Raw genomic sequence first — 14,551 nt, 5'->3', positions numbered from 1 at the left:
GACTCTTCTTAGCTGCACAATGGAGGATGACGGCTCCACTTAATGGAGTAATGTTGAAGTTTTATGTGTTGTTACAGAAATATAAAGCTCTATTATCTTGTATAATCATTTTGTCTGCATTCATTGCATATCGCAAACATTTTACTTCCTCTGTACTTTAAGCTGGTCTGGGTCAGTATGTCTACCTTAAATTGTTTTGCCAAGTGTTTATTGTAAATCAGGGTGGGCATTCCTGGTCCTGGAGGGTCACTGTCCTGCAAAGTTTAGCTCCATGAGTCAATTTTAAAAGATGATGTAAGCAGGTCGTTAAAAATTGGACACAGGCAACAAATCGGAATCGGGTATTAAGATTTGCACTGTAAATCCAGCCTTATAGACACAATGCATTGCACGGTTTATTACCATGATATTTGTTTACTATGGTACATAAATTGTTAAAAAATAATCCACTCTTATTTTAAAAAGAAAGAATATTTTAGATTAGCTCTGAAACTTGTTTTCAGTAAATGTGTTACATCCACGGGGCAACCTTCCGATCTCTCTGAAGGCAATACAGAAGTGATTTAAACTGCAATTCACTGACTGGCAGCTAGAGGCAGGCTCCAAAAGGGAGTTAATTGCCATAGACCTCAATGTTAAAATGCCAACTTTAGAGTAGAAAAAAATATGTTTACAGCCTGGTACAAAAAGGTTTTATGGTCTGTATTGCAAATTTTTCCCTACACTACCTGTATCTTTTTTTACAGTCTATGGTGACATCAGGTAACCCTCATATGGACATATTCCCCTACTGTAAGCTTGAACATTACAATGTGTCTGCATACATTTAGTCCTACACAGTATATTTATTGTCAAACTTGTTTTTGTAAAATGTTTTCTTTGAAAAGTATGCTTGCCCAAATAAATTCCAATTTAAAGCAAAACTCCAGCCAAATATTAAAATTACCCCATGATTTACTCACCCTCAAGCAATCAAGATATACATATGTCTATCATCCTTCAGACAAACCCACTTGGAGTTATTCTAGCAAATTTCCTTGCTTTTCCAAGCTAAAAATGGTAAAAAGTGGGGTTCATGGAACAACTTCTGACTTTAAACCTCAAGAAAAGTGGTAACACTTTACAATAAGGTTCATTAGTTTACATTAGTTAACCACATTAGTTAACATGAACTAATAATGAACTGCACTTATACAGCATTTATTAATTATTGTTAATGTTAATTTCAACAATTACTAATACTTTATTAAAATCTTATTACCGTTAGTTAATGCACTCTGAACTAACATAAATACACAATTAAAAACTTTATCTCTATTAACTAACATTAACAAAGATGAATAAATACTGTAACAAATGTATTGCTCATGGTTTGTTCATGTTAGTTCATACATTAACTAATGTTAACTAATGAACCTTATTGTAAAGTGTTACCAAAAAAAGTGCATCCATCCTTTACAAAAGAAATCCACACGGCTACAAGGTGTTAAAAAAAATCATTTTTTTAAACTTTATAAACAATACTAACTAGCATCCGGTAATGATGCCATCTTGGACTCACGCAATTTACAAGAGTCACTGCGCAATGTACCCATGGCAACAAATGCTCACTATGCTAAAACTCTCTCATAATCCAAGATGGTGTCAGAAGCCACCGTATTTTCTGGACTATAAGTCGCATCAGTCAAGAATGCATTTTGAAGAGGAAAAAACATATATAAGTCACAGTAGACTATACATCAGGTTCATTTAGAAAATTATTTCACAAAATCCAATCGAAGAACAGACATTGAATCTGAAAAGGCAAGTTATTCAACTAAACAATAGCACAGAACAGCAGGCTGAATAGGTGTCTGTACATGTTAAAGTAACATAAACAGTTATTTCACGATACACAATAGCATACAGAACATACCTGGTAGGCTGAATAAGCTAAATTAATACAACAAGCCAAATCAAGTTCAAAAAGGTCCCCGAAGTCATTCCGCATCACTGAATCCATTGAATTACATAAATATAGGAGCAGCACAGAGCGGACTCTCACGGATAGGCGTTAATGATTTCTCTTGGTTCATATTAAATAATTTTGATGTATAAGTCGCACCTGACTAGAAGTTCCAGGACCTGCCCAACTATGAAAACACGGTGACCTTTAGTCCGGAAAATACGGTAATCATTATAGTTTATTAAGTTTAAAATATGAATATTTTTCTTACAAAATCGCATCGATTACCTGCAGAAGACCTTTATTAACCCCTTGGAGCTGTGTAGATTACCTCTGTGGAGGATGAATGCACTTTTTCGGGGGTTTAAAGTCAGAAGTTTTTACCATTATAAAGCTTGGAAGAGCAAGGACATCTACTAAAATAGCTCTAAATGTGTTTGTCTAAAGATGATGGACATATGCATCTCGCATTGCTTAAGAGTGAGTAAATCATGGGGTTATCATGTTGATATTTGGTTGAAGTATCCCTTTAATACGTCCTTATCCAATGCAATAATATTAATGTTTTCAAGTGCAGAAATAAAGTTTTTGGTCCACTGCATGTAAGATGACCAGAGTATGAGCTTCTTCTTACATTTCTGCAAGGGGGAAGTCATCAGACACCCCCGCACCGCCGTACACCTGAATAGCGCAGTCCACCACTTTACACACCATCCTGCCAGCTACCACCTTAATCATGGCAATCTGAAAAAAAGGCATTCAAACAAGACATACAGTAAATGTGGGTGGCAAACATATCTTTATGTGCGTGTGTGCGTTTATTTTACTGACGTTCAGCTTTAATGAAAAAGCATCACACTGAAAATGCACAGACACAAGCATCCCCACAGGCTATGCAGTAAAAGCTAATAAGATCCTGTCTCGTTGACGGTAATCCTCGGATGTTTCATACAAATATGTAATCATGCGGATCTGGTATGCATCCAACAAGACATTTAATTTTAAATACACAAACACCGGATGATGAATATATGAGATTTGCAATCATATTTTCTCATTTGCTGGAGGACTGGGCCTTATTATAAACCAATCTCCTGTGTGTATGCATGTGTGTGAGATTCAGAACCAGACCGCAGCCATGGTGTGCACGTGTATATATACTGTATATAAAACCTTCCCAGCAGGAGATGTGCTTAAAGTGTGTGGCTTTTCCCTTAACCAGTGATATGAATTAAGCACCAGGTGTTGATTCAGCAGCGAGGATGCAGCTGATGTTAAAAGAATCGCAGCAAGCGTCTGATTCATTCATTTTTGCGGCAGCCTGATGCTGTGTTACCGTGACTACAGACAGCGGGATATTGAGCCCTGTTATTCCTGACCCTAGGGAACTGCATTATGGGTAAATGTCCCCTACCAAGGCTGCAACGGAACACAGGAAAGACGTGTGTGTGCATACCCATCTAAAGACTTGGGGGACATTTGTCAAACAGAAGGGGACTACAACAGACCTGATTTCACCCCAGGACATCATCTTGTGTAAAAAATAATATATCAAATGCAAACAGTGTGCAATGCATTTGAACCAAGTATGCAAATGTACCTGTAGATTTTGTAGGGGATGCTATAATGTTGTTATTAAGCTCAGCCATCCAAGTGTCACATTTCAGACGGCTCTAATGATCTTTGGCTGGCCATATGAATCTGTCACTCCCACAGACACATCTGTTGCCAAAGAGTGACACAGTGATCTGAGCTGAAGTGTGTGTGTGTGTGCGTGAGAGAGAGAGAGCAAGAGAGAGAGAGAGAGAGAGTGAGAGAGTGAGAGCAAGAGAGATGTGCAAGGTCAGACTGTCAGAGTTGATTTCTGCACATCTTTTCCACCATCACTGAAGTGTCGGTTCATGCATTAGGTAGGAGTGACATTTTAACAGTGAGAGAGACCGACCAGAAAGAGAGAGAGAGAGAGAGAGATTTTATGTGTCAAGTCAGGTTGAATTTTTTTTTAATGCAAATCACACAATAATATAACCAATAAATTATGTCATAATAAAATCATACGAACACATAATGTGCCTCCCTCTGTGACATCCCAGCTAAAATCATCTTTGTGATTTCCTGTGTTCTACATGAAATTATCCTACATAATGTAATGAACATTCTGTGAAAATATAATCTTGATATCTTTAATATTGACTGTATCTACAGTGAGGGGAAAAAAGTATTTGAACACCCTGCTATTTTGCAAGTTCTTCCACTTAGATATCACCATACAGTTTGGAACACCTCAGAACCAGATCTTTGTCTCATTACTCCAAAGTATAGAGCGTTAGAGACCCAATAGTCTTTGCCTTTCGCAATATGAGCTTTAGCAAAAGGCTTTTTGTGCATTGGCTTTACCAGTGGCTTCCTCTATGAATGACAGCCATGCAGGCCTCTCCTTTGCACTGTACGTCCGTCGTGTGGTGTCACAGGAAACACCCCAGCTTGACTTTGTAATGATTTAGCCAACTGTGCTGAACTTGCATGATGATTTTTTTCAACATCTCTCATCACAAAACGCTCTTGATGAGGTGTTAACTTCAGTAGACTTCCTGGACATAGCAGAGAGCTTCCCACAAGTCCATCCTTTTTTAATTTTTGGATCCCTTTCGTGACAGTATTCAAACTTATTAGCAATGCTTAACTAATTATCTTGAAACCTTGGCCATTTTGTGCAAAGATATTATTTTATTTCTCTTTACCATGTGGTGCTATTGGAGTGGATTTCTCTCTTAAATTCCACTCTCGATTACCAGTTTTCCTGGGCACATGTGTGATGATTATTTATATTCATTATTTTCCTAGTAAATTCCTGTTAATTACACTTTATTTAATTTTTTTGCTACCATATTCTTTGGGGTGTACTCATTGTTGCACCACCTCATTTGATTTAAATTAGTTATTTTTTGTATCCTAAAGATGGTCAGTGACTTTCAATACTTTGTTTATAAAAATAAATGTTTAATAAAAAACATTTATTTAATATTTACTAACAAATGGAGAAAAATCTTAACTTTCAAAGCGGGTGTACTCATTTATGCTGAGAACTGCACCTCCCCATACATTAATGTATTTCTCAGTCCGGCACAAAATCTAAATTGACCACCACAAATAGATGTTTGCAAATCGCGCTTATCACTACGCTATTGCATTGCAATGTGATCAGTGTAGTGGTAAAACAATGCATATAATGTTGTGTAGAAATGTGTGTAACATTACCTGTTTTCTTGCAGCCTTGTTGCCCTGTGTGTCCAGTGTGTGAGCAGCATGTAGTGTAAGCAGACGCGCCTGCGCAATGGCGATTCGACACTCAGCTACCCAATGAGCTACAACCTCCTAAAGTTAAAACAAATGAGAAATACACTATACTTACTGTATATAAGTATACTGTATAGTATAAGAAGTAGCGGCAATACGCCACTCATCCTCTGGATGTCAGTAATGAGCTGTCAGTCCAAAGGTAAAACCAGCCATTGGTATCAGAAAACATTGGGCATTTTCTAAATGGAAGTAAGCATCCCTGTGCCATACTCCCTTCGAAGGGCAGACCGCTTGAAGTGAGCTTTTTGAAGGGTGTAGGGGATTTGTGCTGACTGAATAAAAAATATGATGGAATTTAATGGGTACCATCAACTGTGTGCTTACCATCATTTATCAAAATGTCGTCTTCATCATTTATCACAATACTTTCAAAATATTTTTTTCCTACTATGGAAGTCTATGGTCATTATCTGCTGTGTGTTTATCATCATTTCTCAAAATATCTTCTTTTGTGTTTATCAGAAAAAATAAATTCATATAGGTTTAGAACAACATGAGGATGAGTAAACGATGACAGAATTATCCCCTTCTGACATCACAGGGGGAGCCAAATTTCAATGACCTATTTTTTCACATGCTTGCAGAGAATGGTTACTGGGTTGATCTTTTTCACATTTTCTAGGTTGATAGAAGCACTGGGGACCTGATTATAGCACTTAAACATGGAAAAGTCAACAATAGTCAGTACCAAAACCACACACTTACATGTCGATACAGTGCCTTTCCAAAAGTCTGTCTATTGGCGGCCCGTTGGCATAGTAACTCCAGTGCCCACTCTGCCAATCCCACTGCCCTCATACAGTGATGAAGTCTTCCTGGCCCCAGTCGTCCCTGAGCTATCTCAAAACCCCTCCCCTCACCTGAAAACATTTGAAACATGTCAGGCAACCCCAACCAGCGGTAAAGTGGCGACCGCAAAAGTAATGACTCATAGTAAATACTACATTATATAACAAGCAATAACCTGTTTATGGCAAATTAACTAGGTCAATTAATAATAAGCCTTGGGTGTTTACAATGCCAACCAGCCGGTAAAAGGCGACAAAAGATTTCATTTTCAAGTTCATTATGTTAAGGGCTTTTAATCAATGTCTATTATGGTTTAATAAATACATTTCTGTTTCCTGTGAGCAAATGCCTGGGGTGATGTAGTAACTGTATCTTAGTTTATGTGGGTTCATGCAGGGTGCACGAAGACACCACAAACACACACCTTACGTGTATACATGCACATAGTTCATCTGTTGATTCTGTATCTCTTACCAAGAATAATGTTGGAGGCAGGAACGCGCACATTGTCAAAATGAACCTCAAAATGGCCCCCATGGATCGCATCTACAAAGACATCAGATATTCACATAAAATCAAATGCCCCATAAACACACACAATCTTAAATCTGAAATGCAGGAGGAATAAAACATTCATGAGTGTTTTCATAAGGGCGTCTCGAAGTGAACATGAAGTGGAAATCTGATAAGCTTCAGCAGATTGTGTTTGCAAGAACTCACCGTCCTGTCCGAAAACTGTGAGCGGTCTTATCTTCTTCACTCCTGGTGTATTCATAGGGACGATGATCATGCTGTGCAGCCCATGCCTGAAAAAACAACAACATATATACTGTAACTAACAGTGCTAACATATATCAGCAATCATTCTTACTCATTAATATTCGGGCTGGGTCTCGATTCAGATGTTCCGGATCGATTCGATTTCGATTCATACGCTATTAGATCGATTCGATTTTGATTCTCGGTTCGATTCCGATTCTCGGATCGATTTTTATACTCGAATCTCGACTCAACTCAATGAATATAGATTTAATACATTTATTTATAAAAAACTGAAAAATAAGTTGCTAAGTTGCTAAGGTAGGTAATTAATAAAAAAAATAAGAGCCACCAACCTGTATATGGGTGATTCTCACGAAACCATTGAAACACCACGGCACTAATGATTTTAGCTTTAAAATGTGTAATATAGTTACATTAAAAAGCATCAGAATTAACACAATACACAATGTGTGATTTCAACATAAGAATTTATAATTGTAAATTTTATCTCATTTTCTGCTGAAATTCTCATTACCGCAATGTGTTCGGCTGTGTTTGAACATGCGTTATGTTGTAATTTAATCAAATTAACACAAAAAATAAATGGATGTTTTGCTCGACTACTTTAGATGACAGAAAAAATATTTACTGAATATTCATGTATAATAATAATGAAGAAAAATTAGGAAAATGATGTGTCCATGCCTGATGTTCTCATCCTCCGCAACACTTTTTGAGAACAGTTTAAGCACACATACAGAATTTCAATAAAGTTTGATTTTGAGTGACTAAGCACATGGACCAGTTACTTCAAGATGGCTACCAGGTAAGATCATTTTTTACAGTTAATTTGAAATATTGTCTTGTCAGAATGCTTACACGACATTTTGATTATCATTACCGCAACAGATGCTTATTAAATGTTAATTTAATTAATAGAAGCATAATACTTTGATTTTAAATGCATGTGCAGAATCTCCAAATTATGTTCTTTCAGGTTTGTCATGTCATTTTGAAAATATGTCAGTGTTGATGTTTTCTGACTGTTGCGGTAATGAGATTTTTTAGGACTAATTTTTTTTTAATTATGTTACAAAAAGTGTTAAATGATAAGTAAAAGTTTTTAAATTAATGTTCCCATTTACTCCAGACTTTGTTTTTCAATGTCTGGTGGGAAAAAAAGTAAATTTAAGCAATTTTTACATTTTCATGCTTGACATTTTTAAAACCAAGTTTTCGTGAGAATCACCCACATTACACTTTTTTATTTTAGGTACACTTGGGTACATTAAAACAGAACCCATATCTAATTTTCAAATGCATACAATTATGTTAAATACAATTCAATTTTGATGCAAGATGAAAAATGTATGCTGAAAAAGTCAAAACAGTCGCATTCCTTGATCAAACATGATAAGGTTATTTCATAAAAAAATCTATTCGCGGCCTTTGAGAATCGATTTTTAATCAACCACGTTTAAAAAAAATGATTAATCGAAAAATCGTGTTTTTTTGCCCAGCCTTAATTAATATTTGAAGAGTTTAGTTGCAAAACGAGATAAATCCATTTTTTAACATTTTTGTCAAAACATGTTTATTATTATGTTATCATGTTATTATTTTGTTTTATGGTGCTACTTAGCTGTATTTTTTAAGTTATGAAGGTTTAAATCAAAACAAACCAACTGCAGTTGCATTGAAATTAATTGGAATGCACACCCTAAAAACGAGATTTCTGAACAATTAAAAAAACGGTGGTTATCTCGTTTTGCAACGAAACTCTTCATTTATTTACTGATTTCAACACAAGTTGAAAAAGGACAAGTTTGGCAAAAACCTGCATGTCTTTGAACGGTACAGTACCCAGAGTAAACCCACACTGACACAAGGACAACATGCAAACTTAATATCATTAATAAAAATATTGAATGTGATAATATCAATACATAAAAATGATGCCTGGGCCTTTTCTCAAGGCTGTGGGTTTGCAATTCGTCATCCACTTCATTCCACACAGCATTTTTTATCTGTTCATATGTACTTTGTTATATGCAAATTTATTTTCACATCTTTCTTTGCTCACATTACAATATTTTTGTCCACATCTGTATCTGTTGTGACAGGTAAGGCACGAGGTTGAAGCTTCAGATAACAAACACAGACTGAAACGAAGTACAGGTGGATGAGTTAAGAGTGGGAAAACTCCACCCTTTCTTTTTATGCATGTGTCTGTCTCTCTTTTCTCCTGCCAAGGTCGCTGATCACTGCAGGGCAGAAATGACTTTCAGAAAGACAAATTCTTTAGAGAGGATAAAGGGGGGAACACTGTATAGATACCAAAAAATTCAAAAACAGAGATAGAAGGAGAGAGAAAGACTTTGATTCTCTTTGTTATTTATTTGAAAGCTGCACAATGAAAGTATGTGGCCACAAATACAAATACTAGTCATTATATTTGTCATTTGAAGCATATCTAAGATGCGTGTCAGAAATTTGAGAGGTACTAACTCGTGACAAATTTTGCCAAAACACATCAAACCAAGCCAAAATGTTGCTATGGTTATCATTATGTCAGGTACCACACCTGTATTTGGTTCTCACACTGTGGACAAAGTGTGCATTCATACATACCAAAGGTTATGAACTCCATTAATTTGCATAATTTGTATTACCTAACAGCTTTTTAAAGGGACATTAAAAGGAAATAATTATATGTTTGTGAGAGAAAGCTTATTTAGTGATCAATACTTCATTGAAACATACAGATAACATGTAGCGGCACATCGATAACATTGAATCTCATTGGTTCTTATCTTGGGATGAAACACACATACAGTATGACAACTAGTCAAGCGACACGCAAGTACCAGTGCCATGCTGGCTCCGTGATAAGATATCATGATGGCATTTTATTATGATAATAACAATTTATCTAATTTATAATGCATTCGTTTGTTAGTGTTTGCTGGATAAGTATGAGTTAACCTACAAGCATCTGGGTGAGAAATATTTTGCAGCACTAAATATCTAATACTGACATTTGGGTAGTAAAGTTGTTTAAAGCTTTTACAGGGTAATGAAATATTATTCCTGTCTATATAAGGCAGTAAAAAGTTTGTGAATCTTGGCTTAGCTAAACTCAGCTGGACAATGTTGTTTAAAGACATCTCACTGAAGAATGTGGGCAAAGCAGACAGCTGCGGTGCCAAAATGTGTGTACGCGTTTCTGATCTGCTAATTCCAGCGTTAAATGATTTAAATCAGCCTGATTTATGGGGTTTGACATTTGGGTTTGATGTTCTGACATAACTGTAGCTGATGTTTGCCTACTTGCTTCTTTGTTGGCTGGCATTTGTATAAGAACAACAATCTTATTTATTTTATTTTAAAAACATTAGCAAAAGCTAATGTTGCATATGCTTACAAATGCAAATCCAAACATGCATAAAGGTTGAGATTACCTATTACTTTTTGAATCCAGTGTCTTGCTCTTGCACATCACTATGGCAAACTCACACTTTGGGTTACCAGCACCTGGAAAAAAAACGTTTAAAGATCACGTTCTTCCTGATCCCATTTTTTTAACTTTAATTAGTGTTTAATGTAGCATAAATAATACCTGCAAAATGATAAAGCTCAAAGTTCACTGCCAGGCAATATATTTTCTTTGAAGGTGCAGTGTGTAATTTTTAGAAGGATCTCTTGACAGAAATGCAAAATAATACACAAAACTATATTATCAGGGGTGTATAAAGACCTTTTTATAATGAACCGTTATGTGTTTACTGTCTTAGAATGAGACTTTTTATCTACATACACAGAGGGTCCCCTTACATGGAAGCCGCCATTTTGTGCAGCCATGTTTCTACAGAAGCCCTTAACGGACAAACTTTTTTACCAAGTTGTCTCCAATGATGAAATGTTTGTCCGGTGGCGCCTACCGTAGCTTCTCTATGTGTTTCAAAAGCAAGAGGTGAGCATTGGACTGAGCCGTTGGTTACAATTCACAACCTCACCACTAGATGCCGCTAAAATTTACACACTGCACCTTTAACAGAATTCTCCTTTCAAAGTCTACAGCGAACCACCGGTTTGGACTACAGCCCTCTACTTCCCGAATTAATGATGTCAAAACATTGACGTTGATGACTGGTTTTGTGGACTGGGGTCACAAATGTTCAAATAAAATGTTTGAGTTAATTGATGGCTTTAAAGGGCTGGTTCAATGGTATTTCAAGCATTCTGACTTATTAACACAGTTATAGAGTTGTTTCCTCATGCTAAAAGCAAAATGTCAAAGTACTGTTACAGAGTATTTCTGTGTCGAATGTACTTCGCCAAGGTTTGTACAAGTTTATGAAAGCTTTTTTTGATTACGAGTCCAGCTGACGTTTCAGGGGTTTCTATAAGTATCACTTATTTTTATGGGCACTTTCCCCAGAAAACCAGGCCCACCCGTCAATCAGCGGGAGACGCTAGAACTTGCAAACATTCACATCACGCGACAGCTTTGTTTAATTTCAAAACTCAGCAATGGCACGAAAGAAGAAGTGCGTTTTTGGATGTAAGGGGAAGAAAGTCAGCCTTATGGAAACAATGGAAAGAGTTTATTATCCGGAGTAGCAGCAGAGTTTTGCGTGTGTTTGATGCGCTGGATTTCATTGAAAATGAATGAGTTGCATGCGATAAGTAAGACTTCTGTGTTAGTGCGGTGCATATTATATGACACGAACATGAATCATAAGTTAAACAGTATTGTATAGTGTTGCATGATTCATACTCGCTCCTCCCGCGGTAGTAACTCCTTCATTTTTCGTACATTATCGTAAATAATATTCAGTAAAGCTAATCTTTCTTTTATAAATCTGATTAAACTAAAGACTCTTTGGAGATATAAAGGATGTAATACTACTCTATAGGTACTCCAGATTAACATCAGAAATATAGAAACAGTGTGTGTTATGTGAGCTTTAACAATATAAAGTAAGCCATATACAGCTGGTCATGTGACTTTAACATGGCAGCTCCATATAAACAGCTTTATTAAATCTACAGAAGGATTCTCAAAAGTATGCATCTTATGAAAGAACAAACACACACTTCAAACACTATTTGTGTAAAATATGTTAAGGGTCAAATAACCGAGTGCACTGATAAGGCGGCTAAATGAGCCTTCAACACTCAATTGTAAGCAGACAGTTTGTTATCTCTGCATGAATGTGTGTTTGATTTGAACAAGGACAGTTGTCAAGATGAATGTCATTTTCTTCAGAACTGAGCTAGACTGTCTGACAGCTAAAGCGTTGTATTTCAAGCAGAAAATTTTGAAACAAAAACAAAATGAGACAAGCAAAAATGTTGATATTTAAGGTAATGCGCTCTAAAAAATGCTGGGTTATTTTCAGCCCAGCGTTGGGTCAAAAAGGGAACAAACCCAACCGTTCAGTTAAAATTTAACCTATGCTGGGTTGTTTAACCCATTATTGGGTCAAATAAAAAATAATTATAGGGTTAAGTTACCCCAACAGCTGGCTTTGTTCTTTTTTGACCTAACACTGCGTTGAAAATAACCTAGCATTCTTTTAGACTGCAGACGTTCAATGTGACCAAAGTTCATTGGATTAAAATCCTGAGTAGAGTCGTGTTTTTATATTATCTGTGAAATGATACAGTGAGTGGTTACTTACTGCTCAGTGTCCAAACAGTCCAACCTTAAGGTCTGTAGATATGGCTCGGGTCCCATTACAGTATTACTTTGGGGTTTTTTGTTGCCTGTTTAGTGTCTTAAAACAATAAGTCTGATCCCTTACCTCTGCTCAAACCCCTAACCCATATCGTGATATGTACATCAATACATTATGTGCTAATGTTTAAGTGCTAATGTTGTTGTAGTTGTAAGTGTCCTCCTCTAGAGGGGGCTTTTTCTCACAATGGTCTACTTAACTGCACCCATGTTGTACGTGCACTTATAAGAGCAGTGTTAGTTTTTATTGCGCAGCTTGTTTCTAGCATATGCATGCACTTACACATGCAGACTTTCTGTCTGTTATGCACACAACCATCGTATGTAATAAAGCTCTCGTGATCAAAACCGCTCTCATTCACATACGGCCATAAGGCTAAATAATGACTTAAGGCTGCAATGATTTACAGCGTACAGTACAGAGCACTCGATGATCAGTTACGGTAAGACCCTAGAGAGTCTGACCTAGATTGATCTGTCCAGTTGGGCGTGTCCTATCGTCACTGTTTTACTGCTTATTGTCTAATATTTTGTCAAAGGGACATAAGGACAACAGATCAGTAAGATACCATCAAAGGCTCAAAGCAGAGTTTGGAGTGAATCTGTAAGAGCTGGGTGTGATAAGATCCTGTGGGGGTTTCATTATGTCTTTGCATGTCTTCTGACATCCATTTTATGTAATGTACTGGTACACTCTTTAGAACTGGGCTGCGTAAAGATTAATCTCAACTAATCGTATGCAGAATAAAAGTTTTTGGTTACATTATATATGTGTGTGTGTACTATATTTAAGCAATAAGGTACGAGAGGCTGTGCTGTATCGTGAATAAGGGGTTGCAGGCACTCCGCTTCACGTCGTGCCTAACAACGCCCTTCAGCCGTTACTTATTCACGATACAGCACTTGCCTCGAGCACCCTACCGCTTTTATAAAACGGTTACCACACAGTATTAAAGTAAAAAAAAATTTGTGCAACTTTCATGAAGTTAAATCAATAAAAGCATTCCTTCCGCTAGAAAAAATAGTCCCTGAATGCAAACAACAACATGGAAGTTCAAATAAAAACAACAAACTGCTCTCAGACTTTGTCTCATTATATGTTTATGTGTTGCTAAGGGTGTTGCTAAGGGCGCAGTGATATTAAATAGAACCGTTGGGTGAAGCGGTCATAGCAGTGTTTTATTGTGAATAAAGCACACCTATTGACCAATCAGAATCAAGGATTGGAACTAACCGTTTTATAAATTTAAAATATATTTAAGAAATATACATAGGCTATGTTTGTGTGGCATCAACTAGTGATGGACTGAACTGAACACTGGTCCGGTCCGTTGTTGCAAAACTGCTGAATATACAGAAGTTAAAGCCGGAGCAAGAACCAGGTTTGCTAAGTTTTGTTTGTCTGATTATTCTGACTTGTTGTTTCCGGCCGGTTTCGGTGCATGATATACAGTTGTGTTCAAAATTATTTAACCCCCCAATGCTGTTAAGGGTTTTAGGGAATTTAGTGTACATTTGTAATTGTATTCAGAATGAAATCCTACAATGACTTCTTAAAGAACCATATGCAACTAAAATGACATCAATTGGTTTTGTAATATAGTAGTAAATGTTTCTTTTGTGAATTCTTCATTGACACAATATTCAACCCCTTAAAGAACTACCACTCTGAAGAACAGAGGTTCATTGAAGTGTTTTCAATCAGGTATTGAAAACACCTATGGATGTCAGGGAACAGCAATAAAGCCTAATAAGCACCAATTAGGCAGCTTTAAAATGACTGTGATACTCAACTCCTTCTAAACATTTACTGGTGTGGTTACAAACATGGTGAAGTCAAAAGAATGGTCCAGGAAGACAAGAGAAGAGGTGATTAATCTTCACAGGAAGGGCAATGGCTATAAGAAGATTGCAAAGATGTTAAACATACCAAGAGACACCATAGGAAGCAT

The 14,551-nt window shown here is 36.6% G+C and overlaps 1 protein-coding gene across 1 annotated transcript in view; it reads right to left on the bottom strand.

Annotated features, from left to right (window-relative positions):
- acad11 (acyl-CoA dehydrogenase family, member 11) overlaps positions 1-14,551 on the bottom strand; it is a 65,525-nt gene that overhangs the window by 3,332 nt on the left and 47,642 nt on the right. Inside the window, exons 14-19 of the mRNA XM_055181357.2 lie at positions 10,318-10,390; positions 6,815-6,900; positions 6,569-6,640; positions 6,011-6,165; positions 5,204-5,320; positions 2,580-2,689 (exon numbers count right to left, since the gene is read on the bottom strand). Of these exons, the coding sequence (XP_055037332.2) occupies positions 2,580-2,689; positions 5,204-5,320; positions 6,011-6,165; positions 6,569-6,640; positions 6,815-6,900; positions 10,318-10,390 (613 nt within the window). The remainder of the gene's footprint in view (positions 1-2,579; positions 2,690-5,203; positions 5,321-6,010; positions 6,166-6,568; positions 6,641-6,814; positions 6,901-10,317; positions 10,391-14,551) is intronic.

This window comes from Misgurnus anguillicaudatus, chromosome 25 (genome assembly GCF_027580225.2).
Source record: "Misgurnus anguillicaudatus chromosome 25, ASM2758022v2, whole genome shotgun sequence".
Lineage (NCBI taxonomy): Eukaryota > Metazoa > Chordata > Actinopteri > Cypriniformes > Cobitidae > Misgurnus > Misgurnus anguillicaudatus.
The sequence above is the reverse complement of the archived record's forward strand: the minus strand, read 5'-3'. Positions and strand labels throughout refer to the sequence as shown.